At 42.6% G+C, this 27,470-nt stretch overlaps 1 protein-coding gene across 3 annotated transcripts; it reads left to right on the forward strand.

The window, feature by feature from the left end:
* The first annotated feature begins 261 nt into the window (after positions 1-261).
* On the forward strand, positions 262-22,511 carry slc7a5 (solute carrier family 7 member 5). Of its 3 annotated transcripts, XR_006035117.1 has the most exons (11): positions 426-1,326; positions 5,717-5,842; positions 13,273-13,378; positions 14,202-14,246; positions 14,500-14,623; positions 15,279-15,382; positions 15,486-15,582; positions 16,082-16,231; positions 16,960-17,137; positions 17,287-17,605; positions 22,492-22,511. XR_006035117.1 is itself a non-coding variant. In XM_042110401.1 (10 exons), coding segments are annotated over exons 1-10 (987 nt in total). In that variant the 5' UTR covers positions 262-378; the 3' UTR covers positions 17,343-19,527. The 3 variants fall into 3 exon arrangements, 2 of the variants coding, with proteins under 2 accessions (XP_041966335.1, XP_041966334.1); XM_042110401.1 differs by lacking the exons at positions 426-1,326; positions 22,492-22,511 and adding an exon at positions 262-379 and having other exon boundaries at positions 17,287-19,527; XM_042110400.1 differs by lacking the exon at positions 22,492-22,511 and having other exon boundaries at positions 17,287-19,527.
* Positions 22,512-27,470: the final 4,959 nt, after the last annotated feature.

Below are 27,470 nucleotides of genomic sequence, written 5' to 3' on the forward strand. Positions count from 1 at the left end.
AAAAAAGGCTACATTAAATCTAAAATGTCTGTTCTGTCTAAAATAAGGCCCTACAATAATGATTCACATCAAGCTTGAAATGAACAAACATACTTTTTTTCTGTTTATGCCTAAATGTACAGTGCTCACACTCTCCACATATGCCTTATCTGCCAAGTTCAGGATGCTGCGAGGGAATCTGATGAGCAAATGGAAGCTGGCGACCACTTTAAAACAACAATTTCAGGAAGTAGAACATACAGATGACAGCGCCATGTGCTATCTTGCACGGCATTCGAACAGCATGGCAGAATGCCTATGACTTTAAGTGGCATAGATCATCTTGAGAACAGACTCGCATTGAATCGAAACGAAGGGAAACACTACGGCTGCTAACCCAGTTAGTTTTTTAATGCTTTAATTTAATGCTTAAATGAGTTGACTGTACGCTGGAGGAAGGTGAACAACCACACCAACCAGGCGAGGGCACTGTTCGCACGCAACGGTCTATGGCGACGGTAGGCTACATACACAAGCGGAAGGCGAGCCCGTGACGCAAGGACCTTTCATTGCCATGATGCTGCTCGTGAGCTCTTTAGACCCAAGAGGAATTGTGATTTTTGACTCAGTTCTGCGCACGCTGCTGTCGTGAATTGTATAGGCTAGTGCCGGTGAGGAGCTTAAGGACCCTCCTTAGAGGGATCGACTCGGAGAATACGGCCATCGTAGCAAAGAGGTAGAAGACACCCATAGGCTTGTGCTGACAGGACAACACAATGTCCGGTTTAAAAAAGAGAAACTCAAACTCATCTAACCGAGATGAAGAGGACAACCAGGTGACGGAAAGGATGCTCGGAGAAAATGGGAACTCAAAACGAACTGCTGACGGCTCTCTCGGGAGCCCAGACAAAGATACGAGCAATGTTGGAGAAGAAACTGTTGTTTTACAAAGAACAATAACTCTGCTCAATGGTATTGCTATTATTGTGGGTACCATCATTGGGTCAGGCATATTTGTCACGCCGACCGGAGTGGTTAAAGAAGCCGGCTCCATTGGGGCATCCTTGATCGTCTGGGCAATTTGCGGAGTGTTCTCCACCATAGGAGCACTTTGCTATGCCGAACTGGGCACCACGATCACCAAATCTGGCGGAGACTATGCTTACATTCTCGAAGTTTATGGCTCTCTGCCGGCTTTTCTTAAATTATGGATCGAGTTACTGATTATTCGCCCGTCCTCTCAGTACATTGTGGCATACGTGTTCGCCACTTACCTCCTGAAACCCATCTTCCCTGTATGTCCGGTACCGGAGGAGGGGGCGAAGATAGTTGCTTGTTTATGCATCTGTAAGTATATGTTGGATGATGAATTTACATAATTTGATAATTGCGTTACAGGATGCTGAAGTCTACTGTCAGACGTGAAGGCATTGTAAGTTATGGCACCTCGATTTCACGTGTTAACGCTTCCGCGCCACGCTTAATATGAGGAAACATGTCTAGCTTAGGCTACTCCCAAACTTACACCATCATAATGGTTTAAACGGGGATTTACCAGTCGAGTAGTTATTAAACCAGTAACATAGACACCGATACAATGCTCAATGGAGGGTCATGTGAGGTACCATCATCGGGGGAGCCAGAATTGAACAGTAATGCTGGGTTACACCTCTCAGATCGGCCTGGCACCAGTGTTGAAACTAACCATGCGATTTCATCAGCTTCCTCATCACTCCGCGCAACGCCATATGATTAGTCAAACATAATTGGCGCGCTCGATTGTCGAGTCGAGCCCACATCGGTTTGGAACACAAGTTGTTCACTGGGCTCTATGCACTAGCTTACTTTAAGGAGAATAAGGAGGGAAGGATTTTCGGTGAACACACGTTTTGGTACAACTGAAGCACGATCTTCAGGTGCCTGTTGAAAACATGTCGACGATCAGGAAACTGGTTTGCCGACTTCAAGCTACTGCACAGAGGCCGTAGAGTTCGGTAGCATTTTGGTGTTACTAGCGCTTATACCGCCTGCTATGCTCCAGTAGCATCGGATCGCTTGTACAGCAGAGGCATTTGACATACTGCTGAGGCTTCTGTTGCCAAGGCCATGTGAAAGCACGCTGGTTAATTGTGAGCGGACGAAACGCGCACAGACTTTTTGGCAATTGCATTTTAGAAGTTGCCTACAATGATTTTAAAGTGTGTGTGTTCTGCAAGACCTGAATAAATTTGTGTTTATTAGTAGATCTGCCGTTGACTGTCTCTTAAATGCCCCTCTGCCGTAGGCTGCTATCTTTGTAGCCACCCATGTGCATGTCTTAAGGCGACCAGGATTAGCGGGTTTACCTTGAGCTCCTGTGGTCAATTAGCCAACCTATCAAAAGTGTGGCCTCAAAACCAGGACATAGTCGCTCTACCTCTGCCTTGTAAACAGGAGAAATGCAAGAACTGTGTATGTTTGTGAGAGAACTTGAATCAGAGGGTCAGAGAGAGAGCAGTGTGTTTGAATGAATGTAATGAGTTATTTGAATGCATGAGAGAGTTAGTGGGTTGTGTTTTAATTTGTGAATGACTGAGACGTGTGTGTGTGTGTGTGTGTTAGTTAATGTGTGTGTTTGGAGTAGTGGAGTTGGTGTAATCCTGCACTGAGACTGAGTCTTTGGTTAATCTCCCAAAAAGGACCACATGACCGTTGGAGAAAGAGGGGGAAATGTTGATCAAGAGAGAGGGAGGGTCAGGCATACTGGGGACGCTGTAAAGTGTGTGTGTGTGTGTGTGTGAGGGAGTGTGATGCAGGGTAACACACACACACACACACACACACACACACACACACACACACAGTCATGTGCAGGGGCCAGTACCTTCCAGCCACTTTGGCGTCACCGTGAGTGTTGCGGCAGTGTGACTGGCCAGAGGATTTTAATGGCTGCAATGAAGGAATAAGCCACTGAGTGAGCCACCCATTGTGTGCGTGCGTCAGCCCGGCCTAAGGCCTCAGGCCCTCTGCAGGGGCTCTGTGTGCTGCTGTGACACAGTGCTGTCTGAGGGTGGCCGTGGTGCCATAAACACATAAAGAGGACACCTGAGCTAAATGGCTGTGGGATTACAGCAGCTGGTTTGAGGTCACTGAGCGTGCCGCTGGCTCGTTGTGGATGTGGACTCTCTCTTAGGTTCCGTGTGCGCTTCTGGGGACGTCTGTCTTTCTTCAGAAATAATGTCGGGGTGGAAGTGGTTTAGAAGTTGTTTTTCATTTAAACGTCTTTGGCTCTTGGCTTTGCAGACGGTGATGATGATGATGGATGATTGTTTATGGATGCTCTGAATTCTTTGTGGATGCTCTTTGGGTATGTTTTGTGTGTTGCAGTCCTTAGAGCTGCCTCACTAGAGTTTGGGGCAGTGTTTCGATGTGCGGCGATTTGCATCGTGTCCTTCAGGCTGCTGTTCGTGTGGCGTTAGGTATGGGGCGGGGACGGATATTTAGTTGTTATTGGATTTTAGGCACCCTGGGTCCATTCTGGGCACCCTGTATGTGTGTGTGTGTGTGTGTGTGTAGGACAATCTTGTGGATGTCTTTCTTCTCATATCCAGTTCTTTTGTTCCATTGACCCATTTTCCCCCTCAGAGCGCTGCAGCTATGCTATGGGCGGGGTGTTGTTGGGGTGGGTGGAGAGGGTGGGTGGTGTATGCCTTCCCCAATCCCACGCACCCCCTCTCCATCTCCACCCCCCAAACCCAGTGTTGACCCCCTGACTCGGTGAGCGGGTTTATATAAGAGACAGGAGGGCTTGCAGACATACTAATCCCTATCAACTTCTCTCTCCAACACACACTGGGTTTCTGCGTGGGTGAAAGTGTGTGTTTTTGTGTGTTTGTGTGTGTGTCTGTCTGAAAGGGTGAGCACAGCAAGTCTGCTTGTACGAGAGTGTGTGAGTATGTGTGTTTGTGTGAGTTTGTCAAGGTGTGTGTGTGTGTGTGTGTGTGTGTGTGTCCGAGAGAGGGAGAGTGAATTAATTTCTGTGTGAGTCTGTGGCTGAGGGGGCCCAACAGTGTGTGTGAGCGAGAGAATGTGGGTGTCTGCACTGTAATGCCATTCTACACAGACTGGCCATTGTTGTGTGTGAGATTGGTGGCCGAGTTAGCCTGCTGGAGCGTGAGACAGATTGAGGGGTTGGCTGCTTTGAAGTGAGTGCTGCTCAGCAAATCACTGAGACACATACACAAACTAAATGTCTACTTAGAACCCCAGAATAGAGTGTGTTTAGGGTCATGTAGACTCAGGAAAAAAAACTGTCTGTCTCATTATTTTATTTGATTTTGAGGAATCGGGACCTGTTGATTTTATGTCGATACCTCCCCTGCCTGTTAAAATGAACCGCAGAGGTGAAGTGTAAAGTTATTTTTGTCATGATGGAAGCCAGGAAATGTCTATAAAGATTCCTATCTTCTGGAATTGGAAAAGATCAACTTGATGCAGACCTCCGAGACACCAAATGAAAGGTCCTCAAACTGAAAAATCTCCTCAGAACAGAAGAGTACACCAAATCCAAGCAGTGTCTCAGGCCAACACGCTTAAATGCTAGTGCCAAAAAACATAACGAGACGCCCAGAAAGCCCAGTGCAAAATTAAAATACCACGGTAAACACCACACCAATCTCCACCACCATGAAGCAACCGAGTGAATCAACATGGCCGGACACCAGCTGAGAGCAGGGGCCCAGAGGAACCAATCGCAGGTGATGAAGAGCTTAAAGACTGCGCCTTTGGAATGCCACAGAATTACTAAGAACATTCCCTGGAAACCTGAATGTGAGATGGTTTCCGAGCAGAGTTTTAAAACACACACATAAGCACACAGAGAATTTACATATAGAAGACGGAAGTATATATTTTTTCTTCCACATACACTTAAGAATTTTGTGTAAATAGACATACATGCATACATACACATACAGACAGACAGACTCCATAAGCTGTTCAACACACACATTTTTGAGTGTACTTGGGGTGGTACATCTGGTAGCAATAGGAAGTCACTTAGAGGAACACCAACTTTGTTGCACCCCCACTGGCGGGCGTCAATGGCCAGCTAACCAGAACAGCAGGTGGTGAAGATTAATGTGGGTTAAGACAAACTAATTATGTGGAGGTTCACTTCAGGTGATGAAAACAAGCTGATGAAATGGGGGCCAAATTGCTGGCGTTTCTGTGGTGCAGGCCCTGTTTCATTTGGCTGTGGTGGTGGCAAGACTAGCATATCAGTCGTGACAATTTTAACCCTGCGGCCAGCACTTTATGGTCACATTCCCTAAGAATGGATGTGTTGGTGTGAGAATCCTAAACCGAAATTCCTCCAATTCTCTTTTAATGCTTTCTTTCTCCTTGTGTGGCCTAAGGTCTAGATAGGAAAATAAGCACATTCTTTTGGTGGATGAATAGTTATTATCATGAGAGATAATCTATTATACTAAGCTACATTTTTCTGATCATGCACATTAAAAAAAACAAAAAGTACGATTTTGGGGGAAAAAGGAAACATGGCTGATTTACAATGAAAAAATGGTTGTGAAAAAACGACAAAGTTTTTTACACCAAAATGAACGTTAATCTCGCGATAACAAAATTGACGCTGTTAAAATAGGTTTCCGTTAAAGCCGTTAATAACGCGTTTAACTGACAGCACTAGTTTTAATTTAACCTTTTTATCTCGCTTCATTCCCCTCTCTCTTTCTCACAGTGCTGCTAACGGCTGTGAACTGCTACAGTGTGAAGGCCGCTACGCGAGTACAGGACGTCTTCGCTGCAGCAAAGCTCTTTGCTCTCGGACTTATCATCATCATTGGTTTCGTGCAGATTGGCAAAGGTATGACACACACACGCACACACACACACACACACACACACACACACCCTGGTAGAATGCTACAGTAGCATTTACTCTGGTCGTGCCAACACACACACACACCCACACCCTGGTAGCATGCTAGAGTAACATTTAGATAGATAGATAGATAGATAGATAGATAGATAGATAGATAGATAGATACTTTATTGATCCCCAAGGGGAAATAAAAAAATAAAGAAACACACACACAGACCCCCCCCCCCCCCCCCCCCCATATGTCCGCCAGTCCAGTAGAGTGCTAGGTAGGGGTGTGTCCATTAGTTGGGGCCACTGCAAGGTTCTTCGATTTGATTGGGCTCACTCCTGTGTTTGCTGTGTGTGGTTTTGCATTTGCATTGCATGTCACTCATATATATATATATATATATATATATATATATATATATATATATATATATATATATATATATATATATATATATATATAGGGTTGGGTAGTAACGGATTACATGTAATCTGGATTACGTAATCAGATTACAAAAATCAAGTAACTATAATCAGCCCAGATTACAATAAAAAAAATTGTAATCAGATTACAGTTACATTGTTGGGGATTACCTGATTACATTTTATCATGCAAACAATGCAACTTTTTTATGATAGCCTAGCTATCTTTTAATTTGACAAGCAGTTCATTCGGATGTTCACTTTTTAGACTTTTTTAAGATATAGTTAAGAACAAAATTATTCATACCCTGGCAAATATTGATTTTCTCTTTAACAATATGTTTGTTCTTACTTGCACTTGCCAAAAGGTTGCAAGACAATGTGGTAAAAACATGGAATCAAAAAGTGTTTTTATCTTTTTTAACATTTTTATGAAAAATTGCGTGTTTAAAATTATTCATACCCTTTTTAAACAATCACTGGAAACATCTTTTTACCACCACAGCTCTCAAAATGGTTCATATAATACCCACCAAGTAAGTTTTGGATCATTGTGTGGTTTAATGTTCAAATGCTGCCTTTTGGGGCAGTCGTGGCCTGCTGGTTAGGGCTTAGGCCTTTGGGCTTGCCGGTTCGGCTTCACTAATTCACGGATTGGGATAAATGCAGAGACCAAATGTCCCTCACGGGATCAAAAGATATACTTACTTACTAACTTACTATTGGGGCAGGTCTCTGTGAGGGCCTGATCTTTTCCTCCTGATCTTAATGTAGCCTCTTGTTTTAGTGTTACCGTTTACTTTGAGAAAGTCACCAGGTCCCCCTGGTTGAAAAACATCCCAAAATAATAATTTTCTCACCCCCACAATTGAAATGGACATGGTGTCATTTGGGTTTAATGCTTCCCTTTTTTATGCCAATCTCAGGCCATGTCCCTGGGTCACAAAAATCCAGCGAAAGCTAAATTCTTTGTCCAGCTGTGCCCTTATAAAGGTTAAGCTGAGTTGTGCATGTTTGGAGAAGAGTGGAGAAAAATAGAATGAGAATTCTTTCATCAATTCTGTGGTGGTATCTTTTACTTAATGGGCATATTTATTGAAGTAATCCTAAAGTAATCAGATTACGTTATGTTTTTTGTAATCCAATTGATTACGTTACTGATTACAAAAATTGCCATGTAATTTGTAGTCAGTAATGGATTACATTTCAAAGTAATCTGACCCAACCCTATATATATATATATATATATATATATATATATATATGTCATTGACCATTAATCTATTAATTTGATTAATTGCACAGTCCTACATCAAACAACTACACTGATGTGCTCATCAGCCTGTTACAAAGAATGCATTTCTTTGAATGAGGAAGGTGTCACCAAGTCCAGGTGTGTCGTCTATGACATACTGTGTGTGTGTGCTTTCTTGACTGATAAGCTCCACAGGCCTCTTGTTTTGGAATAAAGCTGAGTCGTTCTAATCAGTAATGTCACCAAAAGCCTCCTTTTGTTACCAGCTCATTGGAGACCAATAAAAAGAAGCATGGACACACACACACACATTCTCACACTCGCTCACTCTCTCCCTCTTACGGGTCTGCCAGAAGCCCAGTCTGTGGGAAACACTGTGGCATTGTTAGTTTTTTCTAAAGGGGTTCACTGAGCCAGTTTTTAACCAACTCAGGGTTCAGACGGACACTGTATGTTCCAATTTTGGAGAAAACCAAGTCATTAACTCCAGATTACAAAAGTGTGTGTGTGTGTGTGTGTGCATGTGTCTGAGAGGGGGGAGAGACAAAAAGAGAATATGAGTGCAAAACTAAGAATGAGAATATGAGTGCAAAACTAAGAATGAGACATGAACATGATCACGAGATATGATGGGACTAATTTCAGGTGTATGTGGGTGTGTGTGTGTGTTGGGGGGGTTGCTTAAAAAAAGATCTGTGCAAGTGTTTGGGTGGAGGGCTTGCACATGCTCAGCGTAAGAGGATAAATAGGTAGCTCCGAGTCTGCTTGTGTAACTGTGTGTGTGTGTGTGTGTGTGTGTGTGTGTGTGTGTACGTATGCGTGCGTGCCTTGAGTCTGAGTCCTACCTAAGTGTGTGTGTGTGTGAAGGCATCCCTGCTGTAGCCTACATGCTGATGTAGAGCGTGTCTTTGTTCTGACCCAGGGTCTCCTTTGACCCGTGCCTGCCAGCCCTGGTGGTGCCCTCTGGGCCACGTGAAGTTGGCATCTGCTGGTGTGGGCACCAGTGGGCGAGGGGAGGGCAGGGTCCTGCAAGATCAAACCACACCCCCTCCGATCTGCTGATGGCTGAACAGAACTGGGGATTGTCCTGTGTGTTTGTGTGTGTCTGTGTGTATTTGTGCGTGCCTGTGCCTGTGTCTGTGTGCCTGTGACCTGAGCCGTGTGTGTGCAGTGTTTCCCACAGAATTGAATTCTATTTGTGGTGGTAGGTTTGCAGAATTAACTTGAATGCAACAGTTTTTAACAAATTAGCGCAGTGTGGTTATGATGCTAACCAGATTTAAGCACAATTTAGTACAACCTGGAAAATCATTGTGTGGTGGTCAATGTTGATATTGTGGTGGGCCGCCACAAATAAGTCAATGTATGGGAAACACTGGTGTGTGTGAAGGTGGTCAGCGAAAATGTAAAAGGACGGGACCATGTGAGAGATTTGGGGAAAGACAATGAAAGAGAGGGGTGGGGTTGGGGGTGTAATGATTTATTAAACCATTGCTTTATTTTTTGACAGGGAGAGATGGAGAGATGGAGAGAGGGGGAGAGATGGAGATAGACAGAGAGATGGAGAGGATGAGATTAGGATGGAGGGTACACAGCATTGGGTTCCTGGCATGCAGAATGATCAACAACAATACAGGGCTTAAATTTCACTGCGGGATTGCGGGTATTGCGCATAATTTGTTCAAGTCCCGCAACTCTAGCCATCATAATGCGAGAAATTCCCGCATACACTTTTACAGCCTGTCTGATGACGTTAATATAGCCTAATCATTAAGTGGCGTGAATGCGGTGCTATTGAGAGAGAGAGAGAACCACTTTGCGCTTACGCAAATAGGCTACGCTACCATGGCAAACTTTTACATCTGGAAAGAGCTCCTTGGTAACTATCCTGCTAGCTCAGGTCACGTCAACACTTGATCCCAGAAAGATTGTCTTCGACATGTTAGTTTTTTGAACATTTATTGTATCTAATGACATAGAAAACATAATGATTTGCATACACATACCGCACTATGCACAACTTTTATTCACTAGCGACTACAGCCTAAAACCGTCAGGTTGAAGGGGGGCTAATTACTCCATAGAATTACTCTCAGGTATTTTCTTAAAGTGACAGGCACTGAATTACACCTACTCATCACCAATGTGCACTCAATTGGACCTACACACCACATTAAAGATATGCCTAAGTGTTATAGGTTAAACGTCAATATGAGGCATTCAAATTACTAAATATGTTTAGCTCCTATAGTAATTACTAGTAAAATGCTATACTTTAAAAAATGCATTATTAAATAAATACACTCTATATGAATTCAAAAATATATGATAGAAACATATCACATAAGCTATCATTTTCAGTGTCTCTCTATCTTTTCAGACTCTCATTTCAGTGAAAGAGAGACTGTTTGTGTGAGGTGGAGAGAGTGAAGTGTAGAATGGGAAAAAAGAAGAGAGGGAGAGAGTGAGTGGAGAGAGAGAGGGAGGGAGAGAGGGAGGAGAGAGAGAGGGAGGAGAGCTTTTGTGAAGTCGGATGCTCACTGGCCTGTTGGGATAAAAGTCTTAAACTCTCAAATTCCGCATTACTGCGCACAATGGTTGGACGAGACCCATCCAGATCGCATTATGAACGCTGAGGCCCGGCCAGACGCCCAGTGACCACTGCTGAGTGGGAACGCTAGTGCCTCTAGGACTTATTAGTTATGCGCATTAATAATCAATCATTCACCTGATCGTCTTACAAAACATCAGACACACACACACAGATGCAACGGTATATTATCGTATATATATCGAACGACACGGCCCCTGCGGTTCAATATGGAGACGTGAACCGCGATAAGTCGGTAGATCTGTCGTTTATGATTTGCAAACGTTTATGGTTGTGCTGTAAACTACACAAACGTTAGACATTCACGAAACATCTGCAGAGAATCAGTGCATGGGCCCTCTCACCTTTGTAACCTATCAATGCTTCCCTGCTAATGTGGCAAAACACCAATAGGTTGAGGCGCTCTGTATGCAAATGAGTTCGACAAACAACAGCCAACTGCTCCAAAGTGAATGGAATGTCGCTTAACGAGAGACAGAGACACCAAAGGAATATTTATATTATATATAATAAATTATATATATATAATTTCAGTACAAACTGAAGACCGTAAAGTTAAACAAACAAAGTAGGCTAGGCCTACAGTCCACAAGAATTAGGCCTACATTGCTAATGCAGTCAACCGGAGCGGACACTTCTAACATGATGTAGCCCAGCCGGATTCGTTGCTAGTAGCATGCAATGAGAATCCATTTCTCTCACGAAAACTACCCTATAGTTAGGCTAAAAACTAAGCCAAGTCAGTCAGTCACACTACCATTTTTTGTCTATAGGCAAAATATCGTGGACACACTGCACCGTTGCATCCCTAACACACACACACACACACACAAACAAACAAACCGACTTTCATGCCAACACCAACTGGCAAAATACAAAGAAGCAACCTCTTGGAATTTTTTTAAATGTAATGTAGACACAAACTAATAATGATACAACATAGGGGTGTTGCGATTTCGGTTTTAAGTCGAAAATTTATCAAAATTTCATCTCGATCTCGAAATCAAATGTAGAATCGACGATGCAGCCACACCCCCAAAAATTAGGCTTACTTTAAGGCATAACATGCACATTGATAAGTGCAATATTCCATGAATACCTTGTGTCTCTGAAGTGTGCTGAAACAATCAAATTATCGTTCTGTGTTGTTTCATTTTATGTTCACGTCTATGTTAAATGTCTGTTCGCGGTAGGCAGAGTTTCAAAGTAAAAGTCCCCCAAAACAAGGAAATAAGGCAAAAAACCTGCATTAATACTAATAATTGATCGTGACCTCTGTTACTGCAGTGCATACACCCTTCAACACACTCCAGTTTGAGTGTCTACACACACACACCAGTTTGGGTGTGTGCCCCATGACCTACCCCCCCCCCCCCCCCCCACACACACACACACACACACACACACACACTCTTTAGTGAGTTTGCTCTGCTATGCAGTGTGTACAGGAGCTGGGCGTGTGGGTATGTATATCGTACGTGTCTTGTGTAGCCAGTTTGTCACACCCCCCTATAATCCTACTACCAAGATAAGCGCCAACCACTACACTGCCAGACAACCTACTTACCACACACGTGTACACACACACACACACACACACACACACACACACACTTGTGCTCTCTCGCTCCCCTTTTTATTATATTGTATTATGTCACAATGGTGATGGTGAATGGTCAATATATGTTAGTATGGTAGTAAGGTGCTCAGGAGTTGTGTCCATGACTGTGTGTGTGTGTGTGTGTATGTGTGATTAGGGGGGTTTTGTTATACTTTTACTGCTGTTTTCTTTGTGCAGGTCACACTAGGGTGTGTCAGCTGATAAGCTCAACAGAAACGCAGACGCAGCCAGTGAAGAAGGAGAGATGAAGGGAGAAAGGGAGAGTGGAGGGGAGGGAAACAAAGAGGAAGAGGGGAATGATAAAGTGGATAGAGAAGTAAAGAAAAAGAGGGGAAAGATAAAGAGAATGGAACAAGTGATTGAGAGAATTAGACCAGTAGCAAAGCTGGGTAACAGGATCAGAAAAGGAGAGAGAGATCTGCAGTTAAGTCACCTCATTTGTTCTTTGATGGCCTGTTTATTTTTAATGCACCTGTAAGTCATGCATACACACAACACAACACAACACAATGCACACACACACACACACACACAAACACACACAAACACAAACCTGCTGTCTGGGAGCAACAGACTGCGACCTCATGCCAGTAGTGAGTTAATCTCTAATTTCCTTATGGGCGCATGCCAGGACTGGAAACACGCCTACACACTACATACACAGAAACCCTGGAGCTTAGAGAGTCCTGCAAGAACATAACAACCCCCCCCCCCCCCCCCCCCCCACACACACACACACACACACACACATACACATACACACACACACAAATTTACCATTTTCCCTCAACAGGGAATGAACAGCTCTATAGCTCATTCTCTTCACATTTCCTACACAAGCCAACTCAACTATCACACACACACACACACACACAAATTCACCATTCTCCCTCAACAGGGAACGAACAGCTCTATACCTCATTCTCTTCACATTTCTCACACAACCCAACTCAATATTTTCTGTTCCCAACCCTAGAAGAAAGTGAAGTCAAGTGTGTGTGTGTTTGTGTAAGGGTATAGTGTGTAAAGTGATACCCTTTCTCATCATGAATTTACAGCCTTTCTGGCTGCCTCTTTAGCCTCAGCTGTACGCGGTGCTAGTTAACACACACACACACACATACACACACACACAAACAAACACACATCACACTTACACATGTAGAAGCATAGCCTGTGTGTGTGTGTGTGTGTGTATGTGTGTGGCCAGCGAGTGGGATTTCTGGATTGTTAATGCCCTGCTGTAGAGCCGAGAAAGTCCTCCTAAAAGTCCTCCTCTGTGTCCGCCTCACTCACCTCTCCCTCCAACTTCCCCCCTTTATATCTGTCTCTAGTTCTCTCTCTCTCTCTATCCCCCCTTCATATCTGTCTCTAGTTCTCTCTCTCTCTCTCTCGCATTCTCTTTCTTTCTTTCTCTCTCTTTCTCTATCCTCCCTCCTTTCTCTGTACGTATGTGGTCTGTTTTAAGTCAGTAGAACTGAAGATGTGTGATAAACATGCTGGCTGTTGTCTAGGTGATGTGACGGGACTGCTTCCAGAGAACTCTTTCAAGGGGACAAAGACGGATGTGGGGAACATGGGGCTCGCGCTGTACAGTGGACTCTTTGCCTATGGGGGCTGGTAAGACACAGACACAGACAAGGGATATTGGTAAAAGTTAGGCTGGCAGTGGTTGAACCGGTATAACAACAGCAACAATAATAATGTTGACCTCATAACCACACACACACACACACACACACACACAGGCATATTAAGCTGAAGATGAAGGGTGCATGAGGAGCTCTGTTCTCATTAACAATGGGGTCTTAATGATTGAGACGGCTACTTACCACAGCAATCACATCAACTGCCCGTCACAGTAAGAGTATCTCATCAACAAGACAAGCTTGTTTACGAAGCCCATTCTGTCTGAGCCTTCAGACTCCAGCAGGACTCAGTGTCACCTTTTAAGCCTCTCTGGATTGCTATCTCTTTCTTTCTTTCTCTTTCTCTCTGTATCTCTCCCTGTATCTCTCTCTCTTTCTTTGTCTCTCTCTCTCTCTCTGCCAGTGCTACTGTGTGGTGATGTGATGGTCAAAATGCTACAGTGTAGTTTGGTCAACAGAGCAGGAGGAGGAAGAGTACTGACGTATTCAAAGTCATCTGAGTTTGCAACTTTGCAACAACGAAAAAAAAAATCTGTTTGCAAATATTCACATACATTTGCCGTTGTTCGCCAACTTCACTGGTCACAGTAGCCTGTGAAAAGAAGCCATGTTGGGTTTCCTTGTCATCATTTTCAGTCAAATGAAAACGGGATAGATGTTTTTTTTTTTTCTTCAAATCGTCACTGTCTTATCTCACAGAGTTCCAAAGTAATGAGTAAAGGGATTAGAAATTAACGTTAAAAAGAAGATTTGAAAAACATCTCTAATATCATGGTCTGTCTATGCTCTTTCAGGAACTACCTGAATTTTGTCACAGAGGAAATGATTGAACCATACAGGTGAGTCAATTTATTTTATGTTGGTGTACTGTGGACATTTGTTTTTGGTATAGGTGTATTTTTAACTAATTTATCTTTTGTCTATATATGCGTATGATTATACAAAACCTTGAAGTATATACAGATAGATAAAACATGTTTGCATGAACAGATGTTCATGAATGTATCATGAATTAATAAATTCTGCAAGTGAGCTTGAGCTTGTGCTTTTGTCTGCATGATTATAGTCAATGTCAATGTGTGTGTGTGATAGGAACCTGCCCCGGGCCATCATCATCTCTTTGCCCATTGTGACCATCGTTTATGTGCTAACCAACCTGGCCTACTTTACTACACTCTCACCAGAGCAAATGCTCAACTCTGAGGCTGTGGCAGTGGTATGAGACACACACACACACACACACATACTGCTTATAATTATATAATAGAATATGTATACTGTATTGTAGTAGAGTGTACTCTAATAGAGTATCTATATGTTTGTATAATTATATAGATACTCTATTAAATTTGCATAAAACACACACACACACATTCAAGAATCTCCATAGAGTGCTGCTGTTCACTGGATTCTTGACTAGTATAATCATTCTATGTTTTTTTATGTGTTTTTTAATTATTACTTTTTAAACACTTTTAACATGTTGACATTCTTTAATTTTTAAACTATTCTTTGACTAATCTATTCTATGTAAACTATTCTTTTAAACTATTCTTTGACCTTCTATGCGTTTATTAGCTATTCCTGTTTGTTTGTGTTTATGTAAAGCATATTGAATGACCTCTGTGTATGAAATGCGCAATATACATAAAGTTGACTTGACTTGACACACACACACACACTGTAAATGGACAAACGCATACTTGTGTACAGTAAAACGAGTTTACATGCACTGTGTGTGTGTGTCAACTGTTAACTTAAGCCGCCAAATCAAATGATCCTAGGTGTGCTAATTATGTTTAACTGTGCTCATATACCCATCAGTGGAAATGATACATGATGAAACCTAACATTTGTGTGTGTGTGTGTAGGATTTTGGGAACTACCACTTGGGACCAATGGCATGGATCATTCCCGTATTTGTCGGCCTTTCTTGCTTCGGCTCAGTTAACGGGTCTCTCTTTACTTCATCAAGGTAATGGTGTGCGTGTGCGCGCGTGCCCACGTGTGCATGCATGTGTGAATGTGGGCGCATTGTGATGGCCTTAACTGAATGCAGCGGTCTCTCTCTCTTTCAGGTTGTTTTTCGTCGGCTCTCGGGAGGGTCACCTGCCCAGCCTGCTCTCCATGATCCATCCCAGCCTGCTCACACCCCTGCCCTCACTCATCTTCACTGTACGCAACACACACACACACACACACACACACACACACACACACACACACACACACACACACACACACACACACACACACACACACACACACTCCATGATCAACCCCAGCATGCCTCCACCACTGCACTACCTTATTTTCACTGTATGCAACACACACACACACACACACACACAGACACTCACACACATACACACAGAAAATTATGATTTTACACACACATACAAATGTATTGCCATCAGCTACTGATGCAAACCAAACACACACACACACACACACATACACAGAAGTACACGTACGCAACCCACACACACAAACAACCGTAATTCACATCACACACAAAAAAACACAATCCAGTCCAAACCACCATATAATCCTGAGAATTACCATCAGTTCACACTCTCTCTTTCTCTCCCCCTCCTCTCTCCCTCTCTTTTTCTCCCTCTCCTACCTCTCTCTCTCTTTCTCTTTCTCCCTCTCTTTCTCTCCCTCCCTGCAGTGTCTGATGACTCTGCTCTATGCCTTCTCCAATGACATCTTTTCCGTGATCAACTTCTTCAGCTTCTTTAACTGGCTGTGCATTGCCTTGGCCATCATCGGCATGATGTGGCTGCGCTACAAGAAGCCCGAGCTGGAGCGGCCAATCAAGGTGAGCCTTGACCAAACCACAGCGTCTTGAGCGGTCGATTCTCATTGGTTAGATTGGACAATGGCAATGTAATCAACAGAATTCTCATTTGATTTGTCACCTGGAACTGAAGTTAAATAAAACTGCTATGTAGAGTATATGACCAGTTGTGACTTGTATGTGACATGTGCATTAATCACACAAAGAGAAGAGAATGTTTGTTATGTGATGAATGCATTTTGTCCTTGAAAGAAATACATTTAATAAACTACACTAAAAGTTTAGAATTATTTAGTGCTAAAGGGAAAAAAACAGACTAAATAAAAACATGGCCTATATTGTCAGGAAGTAAACCTGTTATGAATAATGACTAACTTGTTGAATGTTGATAAATGATTTTTTTGTTTAGTAGCATTTCGTAGTGTGTCTAATTTAGGTAATTGCATTCATACTACATAAGTTAAAGGTGTGATTGTAAGCTGCCTCTCCCCACCTCACTGCTAGTTCACACACTAGATTTGGAAAACCCTCTCCAACAATGTTAGATGACATGTTATCATCAACGTAACATGCAAACAAGCGTTCGAAAACCGATCATGCAAGTCGGTGTCATAAGGAATGTTTCCTTCTTTTTTTGTGAGTGCCCAGTGTCGCCCCCTTGCAAGATGGCCCATGCTGCCCAAATCTAAATCTGCCTGGTCACTCATCACTCCCCTGCCACCCGTCCTCTATCTCTCCGTGTCTGTCAGGTCAACCTGGCGCTGCCCGTCCTATTTGTGCTGGCGTGTCTCTTCCTGATTGTTGTATCCATCTGGAAAACACCTAAGGAGTGTGCCATCGGCTTTGGCATCATCGCTACGGGCGTGCCAGTCTATTACATCGGAGTGCACTGGCAACAGAAGCCCAAGTGGATGTTGAATGCTATCTGTAAGTCTCACACACACACACCACACACACACAGAGATCCACATTGCAAGGTTTTGAAGTGCTTTGAGCCTACCTATATATGTGTGTATGAGCAGATGGTGTACTCTCATGATTCTTGTGAATTTGTGTAACAATCTCTCTCTCTCTAGTTTCCAGCACTGCTCTGTGTCAGAAGCTGATGGAAGTGGTGCCCCAGGAGTCTTGAATAAGAGCGGATCCCATAACACCTTGCAACATTTCAACACTCTCCCCTGCACACACACACACACACACACACATGACTTGAAACATTTTTAGTCAGGATGGCAGTCATTTATCATTTATTGTACCTTTTAGAGATCACACTCCCATGGTATAATAATTCTTGTTTTTAATCAGGTAACATTTCAGACATTCAGTTTGAGCATTTGATCAAGTGAGTGTTTGAGCAACCTTGTGTGACCGCAGGCACTGTAGTGTGCGTGTGTGGTGTGCATGCGCATGTGAGCGTGTGTGTGTGTGTGTGTGTTTGTTGTGTGCGTGTGTGCATGTCTGTGCGTGTGTGTGTGCACATGCAAGCATGTATGTGTGTGTGTAGTCCCTCCGCTGGGCTACCACATTCTCCTCTGGTCTCAGCTGCTAAAAGACATGCCAGTCTCTGTAATTACATTCTTAACAGCCTCCTGAAAACACACACACACACACACACGCGCCCATACAGAAACACTCCATTTGTAGCTGTTCAGGTCTTAAGGGAGATGGACCAATGTGCTGTGCCTTTCTTTGTTGTTTTTATAGGGTCAAGTGTGTTTCTGTATTTGGATTAGATATTCCTTTGGCCATACAGTAGATACGTTTGTTTCTACTATTGTTATTGTCATCGTTATCGTTATTGTTGTTATTTGGAAGTTGCGCTTGTGTATTGCTAGCAATCGACTCGAATCGAATCGAACACTACAGTGAGAGTAGCTATAAAATACTGTGCTAATACATTGCAGTTCAGTACTAATCGTCATACAGAAGTACAGTCTTGACTCAGCTGTCTGTAATGCTGTTCAACTGGTCCATTCAGTAAAGTACTAACTCGGCCTACTCTAGTGGTCCCAGTACTGACCAACTTCACTGGGTAAAGTACTTATCTGACCCAGTGTTAGTATTAGTACCAAGTCAGGTTGCTAAGAATAGTATTAAGTCAGGCGAATACAAAACTGGCACACACTACATTGAGACAGGACCAAACTGTCCCGCGGAGTATGAGTGGCTAGCTCCATGGAACATACCCTCTCCTCTATATCCATTACATGAGAGATGCCCTCTCTCTATCTCTTATCTCTCTATCTATCTCTCTCTCTCTCTCTCACACACACTAAGAAATTAATTGCAGTACTCCCAGTGAATACATTACCTACTGGCACAGTTCAGTATCGTAAATATCTGCCACTGGAAGTCGGCACCACATTTTTTTTTTAAGTGCTAACTCAACTTGCTCCGCTTGAGTTCAGTTCAGTACAGACCAGAGGCAGAGGTCATTGGTGCAGACCAGACCCACTTCACAAATCTGCTTCTCATAGAGAACAGTATGGCCTTCATCAATTGCTGGAACCGCTCCGACCCATGTAGCGGTTTGTGATCATGGCACTGACTTGAAGTGGCGAGTAATCGCAGAGTACACACTGGAACAGCAAAAACTGACTGTCATCAGTACCTCATTAATGATCTGCCACATTAGCTCTCTCTTTTTCTCTCTGTGTGTGTGCGTGTATGTGTGTGTCCGTGTGCGTGAGTGCAGTGCCACATTCAAGTTACACCCGTCATGTGTGTGAGAGACAAAGGTGTGTTGAGGAGCCCTTCTGTTGGACCAAAATCAGCTGTTTTTTCTATAGGAATTCCTATAAATGGTTGTTTGTGGGATTAGACACTGATATACTGTATGTGTATGTCATGCGTGATTGTTTGCATGTGGGTATGTGTGTTGGGTTGTGTAGGAAAGGAGAAGGGTCAATGTGGTGTGTCTATGTCGATGGAGAATGGTGAATTTGTGTGTGTGTGTGTGTGTGCGTATGTATGTGTGTGTGCGTCATTGTGAAACCTAGAAGCCGTTATTTCATTAGCTACTCGCCTCAGAGCTTTCTTTTTTTATGTTCTTCTCTTTTTTTCTTTCCATCATGTTTTTACTTTTTCTTTTTTTTTTTCTTAGGTGTTGCTCTGTTTTGTTCATCGACCTCTTCTCCCGGTGTTGAGCTCGTAGAGCAGCAGTTTGACTAACCCTGTGGGTCGTGCCCCGACCCTCAACCGTTCTGTAGAGGGACTTATTTATTTGTAGAGATTATACTATAGTGCTCTTATTTGTATTTGTATGGGGCATTTGTAAAAACCGCTTTAGAAATTAAAAAAAAAAATGTCAGTCAGCAGCCTTTGCGTTGTCTCTTTTTTTGTCTGTATTTGTGTGTGTGTGTGTGTGTGTGTGTGTGTGAGGGAGAAAGCGAGAGAGAACGAAAAAGATAAAGAAAATGTGTGAACATAAACCAATGCAAAATTAACCAAAATAAATTTCCATTAAGTGTACTTATAGAAGAGAAAACACTAAAGCCTTCAATTTAACATTATTGCTTCGCATGCAAGTCCTGCTGATTTGACGATATCTGACCAGGAAGCCATGACATTTTCCTCCTACAGATACAGGTCTTGTTATAACCTCTCTGTACACTTTCAAAGTTTGCAATACTTCGGTTTGTCTGTAGAATCCCTCGCCACACCACCACAGAAGAGCGTTGTTAGTGGTATAAAATACCAACGTGGCACCTCGCCGGGCTAGCATCTCTCTAAGCCCATTCAGTGACCATGCAAAATAAACGGTCTTGCTCAAAACGCCACTAATTAAGGTAATTTTGCTTTCAATCAAAAAGTTAAAAGTTGTTAACTACTGTAAATAGACCCTAGGTTGTGTACTCCGGAGTTACACTTTAAGACCTAATACGTGTGTGTGTGTGTGTGTGTGAGAGAGAGAGGACTTACTGCTGATCAGCTGGTAAAGTGCAACTGCGGGGGGAAAACCTCAAGAGTCATATGAGCTATACTTTAGATAGATCAGCGAAACCCTGGAAGCACACACACACACACTTATATTACTCATACAACAACAAATTAAATACCCATCCACACGCATTCCAAACATTTTGATATACCTAACACACCCTAATGTACTGAAACTTTGGACACTCATCGACTTACACCAAACAACACACGCTCTGGGTCCCATAGTGTCAACTCTGGCACGCTTTTCAGTTGCTGGGAACTGGCACTAGTCTTCATCACTCACACCATCAGTCATAGCAGTCTATTCACTTTTTAGTAGGTCTACTGACGGGTATATACTCATTTCACACATACACAAACATACATACACACATCAAAGGGCCAGCACCCATTCCATCAGTTTGATGACTTACTTCATTCGACATACTATTGAATTTCTTCATGCTATGTGTGCTGAGTGTGTTTCACTAATTCACAGATTGGGATAAATGCAGAGACCAAATTTCCCTCACAGGATATACAAAAGAGTATATATACTTATACATATATATATTGTGAAAGAGTGTTTAACAGGAGCTTTTGACACGCCGATGACAGCTAGGCTGAAATGCGTTTGTGTTAGCGGACATGATCCAATAAAAAGCATTGAGAGACTAAATGTGTTTCATGTGATCATGTTTGTGTCTGTGAGTGTGTGTTTGTGGTTGTAGGCCTATGTCTGTGAGTGTGCATCTGTAAGTATGTGTGTCAGATGTTCACATACTGCTCCTCAGATGGAACCACATGCTTAGGTCAGTTAACTGACTATTTTTAGGATAAGTGTCCAACTCCCCAAAGAAAAGAAATAGGATGATCACACACATACACACACACAGACAGACACAGAGACATTAGCGTGCCTAAGATCTCTGGGTGCCTCCGCACCATCCTGAGACTAATCACGCGCCATACTTTAGTTTCCTCTTGAAATGCAGAGATGTGGCATGTGGCAGCTCCATGCCACATGTCATTCACAAGCCCAAAAAGATGGCACAGAGCAGGCACTGGCACCAGACCATGGACACACAGCAGGGTGGAGTGTGTGTGTGTGTGTACGTGTGTGGGTGGGGGGTGGTGATGGACGGATGATTCTGGGAAACATTACAGTACAGTTCAAATAAGTAGAGAGAAATCTGAGAAGGGGAGTGGCGATTATGGCATTGTGTCCATTGAAGGTAGACCATGGGCCTGTGCCCACCCACCCACACACACTTTTAAAGAAGTTTAAAGATGCCCTGCCACACGTATTTCATTACTTTGTGGTAATGTCTGAAGTTCTTCCATGGACTCTGTAACATTTTTTGTGGAAAACATGCCTTGGTTATCTTGTTTCAAGCCATTCTAGTGTGGTATTGAAAGCCTGCATGAAGACTCAGCTCGATTTGCGCCAGTTCTCATTAATATTCAACGAGCTAAGCTGCTTGACTCTGATTGGCTAACAGCTAGTAGGTTTCGTCCATAACATGACAGCCATTATCAACTAATTTTAGCTTCATGGCATGAACTTAGCTTGGCTAGCGAGTGCTAGCATTGTCCAAATGTGCATAAATAAAACCTGCTAGGCTAGCGAGTTCATTAAACCTGTATAACATAGCACTTCCTTGAGTTGACAATTACGTTTTACTTACAGGCACTGGTCATAGACTGCGATGGTAGCCTGCTCCAGGCTTCAACAGCAACCATTTTGCAAAGCCTGTGGCATTGTTCCAAAAAATAAACTGAAGCCATTTGATCCTCAAGTCTGGGTTCTTGGGCAAAATGCATTGTTGAAGTTCTATTTGTGCATAGCGCACAAGTCCGTTGACATTCAGCCATCTTTGCATAGGCCTACGAAAACTGTCACAGAGCTAAACGAATTTTGTGGGCAAGGTCTCCAATGGGCGAGCTCATGAATAGTAATGAGCTCATCAATTCCACGTCAATCTGAAGAGCTTTTGCAATTGGCCTAATTTCTCTGCTTATTTCTTTTCAGTGGCTAGAGCTGACAGAGGAGTTAGCTGTTTATTTTCACATTCACAACATAGCAAAAACACATATTGACCTAACATGTTTAAAAAAATACAAGTAAAAACGGTTTTGTGTGGCAGGGCACCTTTAAAATAATTGAATATAACAAATGTATGATCATTGTTATATAACACACACTCTCTCTCTCTCTCACACACACACACACACACACACACACACACACACACACACACACATACACATACATACACACACACACACACACACACACATACACATACATACACACACACACACACACACACACACAAAGCTTGCCAAAAGCTGGACAGTGTGTGTGTGTGTGTGGTGGGTGGGGTGGGGGTTATACATCTAATCTCCATTGCTCAAACACATTTCCCATCAAGGTGAAATAAGATGAGAGGGATATCAGGTCTGTCTGTGTGTGTGTGTGTTTGATAAGTGACATTGTGTGTGTTTGAGTGTTTGCTGAACTGACTGTGGGAAGCTGCAGGTGTGTGTCTGAGAGCTGTGCTTTACTGAGTAAACACACAAGTGGCCAAAACACACTAAGGTCAAATTCACAGCCACACACAAACACGCAGACACACACATGCACACACACACACACACACACACTGTTATTATGACCGCCGCTAGCGAAGCTAGCGAAGCGGTCATATAGGGATTGTCAAAGTTTTTTTCCCCGTCATCTACTTCCTGAATTTTTGGTCAACAATACCCGGGACACCGAACCACCGGGGCACATGAAATTTGTTGGGTATGTAGCCCCACTAGACTTTTACGGAAAAAAATTGTTTGGTTGGGCCAACCCCCCCCCGAAACCCAAAAAATGCAGTTTTTCGTAAGTAACTACCTGAACCGTGGCACCAAGGATGAAGAATTTTTTATGGTATGTTGGTCTCAAGGGCCCACATCAACATAGCCCATAATCACTCATTTGTGATTTGCACCCCCCCCCCCCCCCCGGTAAAAAATGAAAATGCAATATCATTCTGCTTTAATCGCCCCTCTCTTCAGTTAAGATGTTCAGAACTGCACCAAATTTTATGTGTATGATTAATCTGACATTCTCTGGGGGTATGCCAAGTTTCATAGAATTTCATCCATGGGGGGGTCTAAAAAAATTAAGTTATGTGTACATTTAGTGACTGTACACTCATTGGCCTGTAGATGGTGGTGCACACATATACACACACACACACACAGGTACGCACATACCATCAGTATCGGCAATTACAACGGCCGATACATAATTACAAATTCAGTAGGATTAAAGGAAAACCAAAAATATTCATCATAATAATTTGGCTGCATTTCCAGTATTGGCGTCACGTAGTCATTTGTCCACCAGATGGCGCATCGTTGCAGTGAGACGTAATTTTGTTGGAAGTTAATCTAAAGTGGGTTGGAAAGACACTACACTTCCTACAAGGACAAGACTGTAGTTTAGCGCAGAGAACGTCTAATAAGGGTAGGATGATTTCTGCATGACATGACATGTAATTCCCATTTCTTCTTGATGCCGAAATAAATCTGAGAATGTTTATCGGACATGCTTGGTTTTTACTGCAGGTAGGCTACGTTAATCTTAAGTTATATCAATAGCCTAGAGTAGGTAAAATAATGTTACCGTTAGCATTGGTTGAGTGATGGAGGCCAATTTGATTATTGAACATTTTCAAAGGTGATTCAAGTAGGGAAGAGCATGGCTCAAAGTAAAGTAACTAGGACTGAAACTACATAAATTCGTCAAAGTGAATAATTTGTGTCAACTCGCCGCAATGTAGATTTATTAACGCACCGGTGATACGAGTGATCTACATCTCCATTTAAACAAATTTTTTAGAGCGCACGTTGAGAGATGTATCCAGGGCAGGGCTGTACCTACACATATTTGTTGCACGTGCTAGAAAAATCATTATTTGCGATGGATGATTTAGTACCAACGTTACACCGGTCCAATACAGTTTTGCCTATGGCTATGGAAGCATATGGGTAGCTTTATTCAAATGAGAATGCAATCTGCAATATGCAATTCAAAAAGACATTACATTATGCAATTGACAATTCATTATGCAATTTAATATTGCAATTTGCAATAATATCCAACAAATTGTATTTTAATCTGCAAAGTGACAATGAAATCCTAAAATCAATTCCAATAATTTTGGTTAAAAAATAAAAATTGCATTGCACTTTGGTCACGCTCTTTATGTTGCAAAATTCAAATGGCCATTCAATCTGCCAAACGCATTGCAATCTGTCAAGTCACTCGTCAAGGTGGGAACTAGGCTACGTCACTTCCGTGTTAATGTCTTCTTATCCAGTTAGCGTTTGCAATGGAGGAGTTTGCAGTCTCTGGCCGACAGACCCGGCTGTAGAGTACAGTGACAGAGGGGGCATTTGCGATTTTCAAGGGGGCACATTTTTTTTTGGGTGGGAGGTGTTGGCGGCGCAAACATATCATGTCACAGTTGATGAATAATGTTAACCGTGACCGCGAGTAGGCCTAGTGTCTGCGAGACCCAGCTGTGTTCTTACATTATTAAGGCTCTTATGTTGCTGCTGATAACTTTGCCAACCAGCGGCATCTTTAGTAGCACCCCCTCCCCCCAGCAATCAGTAGCCTACAAATAAGCATCGTATACAGCGAGATAGATTTGGCCAAACGTGGGCCCGGAGCGACCGCACCCCCCGGTCCACTTATGAGGCTAGCCAGACCACGGAGGGGAGTCTCCGTTGTGTGTGTGTGTGTGTGTGAGGGAGAGAGAGAGCAGGGCAAGGAAAGGCTGTGTGAGTTTTAGCCTAACTAACGACAATGGACGACAGAGTGGGCGATCTAGCCCTACTTGTCCTGTGAACTCCAAAGAGCTCCGCGATCTCCCTAATAGGAGAGGTAACCCTCTACTCCCTCCAGTGGTATCCACAGAAGGTCTCCCCACCGGCTAGCGCCCATTAGCTGTAAGGCCTCAGAAATCTTTGAACGGACCAGGTTGACATCAAATCGGACAAGTAGGGCTAGATAGCCCACTCTGTCGTCCACTCTGTCAGTAATCTGTCTGTTGAGTCAGACTCGTTGACACGGTGGTGTTCTACATAATCAGCCAGAGACCTTAGTGCAGCTGCAAACTCCTCCATTGCAAGCGCTAACTGGGTAAGACGTAAACACGGAAGTGACGTAGCCTAGTTCCCGCCTTGACGAGTGACTTGACAGATTGCAATGCGTTTGGCAGATTGAATGGCCATTTGAATTTTGCAACACAAAGAGCGTGACTAAAGTGCAATGCAATCACGGGGGGCGCTATTTCTTTTCCATTTGAATAAAATGCCTCAAAACGATGGCAAAACGTTTTGCCCAAAATAATCCAAAATCTTTTCAGGCTGGCATTGACAGTTTTGCCAAATATGTTTTTAAAATGCAATCTTACATTGCATTTTAAATATTAAATTGCAAAACAAATTGACGAATTGTTAAATGATGAAACTGAATATTGAAAATTAAAATGCAAAATGAATTGCCATTTGAATTTTGAGACTGAAGTACCATGGCAAAATGGAATGCAATTCAATCCATGTTTATTCTATTTTTTAACCAAAATTATTGGAATTGATTTTAGGATTTCATTGTCACTTTGCAGATTAAAATACAATTTGTTGGATATTATTGCAAATTGCAATATTAAATTGCATAATGAATTGTCAATTGCATAATGTAATGTCTTTTTGAATTGCATATTGCAGATTGCATTCTCATTTGAATAAAGCTACTCATATGCTTCCATATATGGCTATACCGTGAGACTGAGACGTTTTTTGTTTGTTCGAAGTGCGTGTTTAGGGTGTGAGAGGGGAGTCGATGTGCTTTGATTCCAGCTTGGTAGTAGTAGTCTATGCGATTAAAAAACACGTTTTCTATCGGGTGAACTCTGATCTGATCTGCCGGCGATTCCTTTTCGATTTCTTAAAAGATTGAGCTTGGTCTGGCGAAAGCCAGACTAACCATGGACCTCATATATCGCATATTATTTGCACAAACAATAACGGACAGTAGCTCTTCAACTTGGCCCGTTAAAATGTGAATGAACAGTCTAGCAACGCATTTCATGAAGGCCCTTTTGGACATGTCAGTTATTTGCACTGGGTAAAACGGCATTTTGTTTTAGACTACTGGTATTTAATTTGTGCATTGACAATAAAGCTGGGTAACACTTTATTTTAATGTGTCGCTGTTACAGTGTACCTACCTAATTAGGTACAGTGGTACAACCTGTGTAACAACATGTACTATCAGGTACTATCATTGTACTTGCATAATGTATTTGTGGGTACCTACATATAGTTGTTACATTGTAATACTGAGTGTTTTTACAAAACTTTGCCAATTTGCCTACATTTTCATCAGAGGCAAAGAGCTGACCTGAGACCTGCTGGATGGGGTAAATCGGGTCATGATAGATTTGATATACAAAGCATGCTTAGCTCCAGTCAAGGCCTCATTGTCTTCAGTGTACATGTAACAGCTGTGCTGCTACAACCTTGTTACTCTTTGATACAGTGGAACAAACTGGAACAGGTCTTGTCTTGGAACAGGTCTACTAATTCACATGTACTGTGTGGTGTAACAGCAGACACGTTTCAACACATCAATTACAGGATGCATAACATAATTGACAGGATGTATATATGTAGATGTAAGTACTTAACTGGTACACTTTATTTTAATGGGTTTATTCCACTGTATCAAAAGAGTAATAAATGTGTACCAACACAGTTGATACATGTACTACAGTATGTAGGGTAATGGCAGACATGTTCCAAGACACCAATGACACAACATACATGTAATATGTAATTGTAAGTACTTAACTGGTACACTTCATTTTAATGGGTTTATACCACTGTATCAAAGAGCAATAAGTGTGTACCAACACAGTTGATATATGTACTATGTAGTGAATTAGTAGACCTATTCCAAGACATCGTACATGTATCAACTGTGTTGGTACACATTTATTACTCTTTTGATACAGTGGAATAAACCCATTAAAATAAAGTGTACCAGTTAAGTACTTACAACGTGTCTGCTGTTACACCACACAGTACATGTGAATTAGTAGACCTGTTCCAAGACAAGACCTGTTCCAGTTTGTTCCACTGTATCAAAGAGTAACAAGGTTGTAGCAGCACAGCTGTTACATGTACACTGAAGACAATGAGGCCTTGACTGGAGCTAAGCATGCTTTGTATATCAAATCTATCATGACCCGATTTACCCCATCCAGCAGGT

The sequence above is a fragment of the Alosa sapidissima genome, chromosome 11, assembly GCF_018492685.1.
Source record: "Alosa sapidissima isolate fAloSap1 chromosome 11, fAloSap1.pri, whole genome shotgun sequence".
In the NCBI taxonomy this organism is placed as follows: domain Eukaryota; kingdom Metazoa; phylum Chordata; class Actinopteri; order Clupeiformes; family Clupeidae; genus Alosa; species Alosa sapidissima.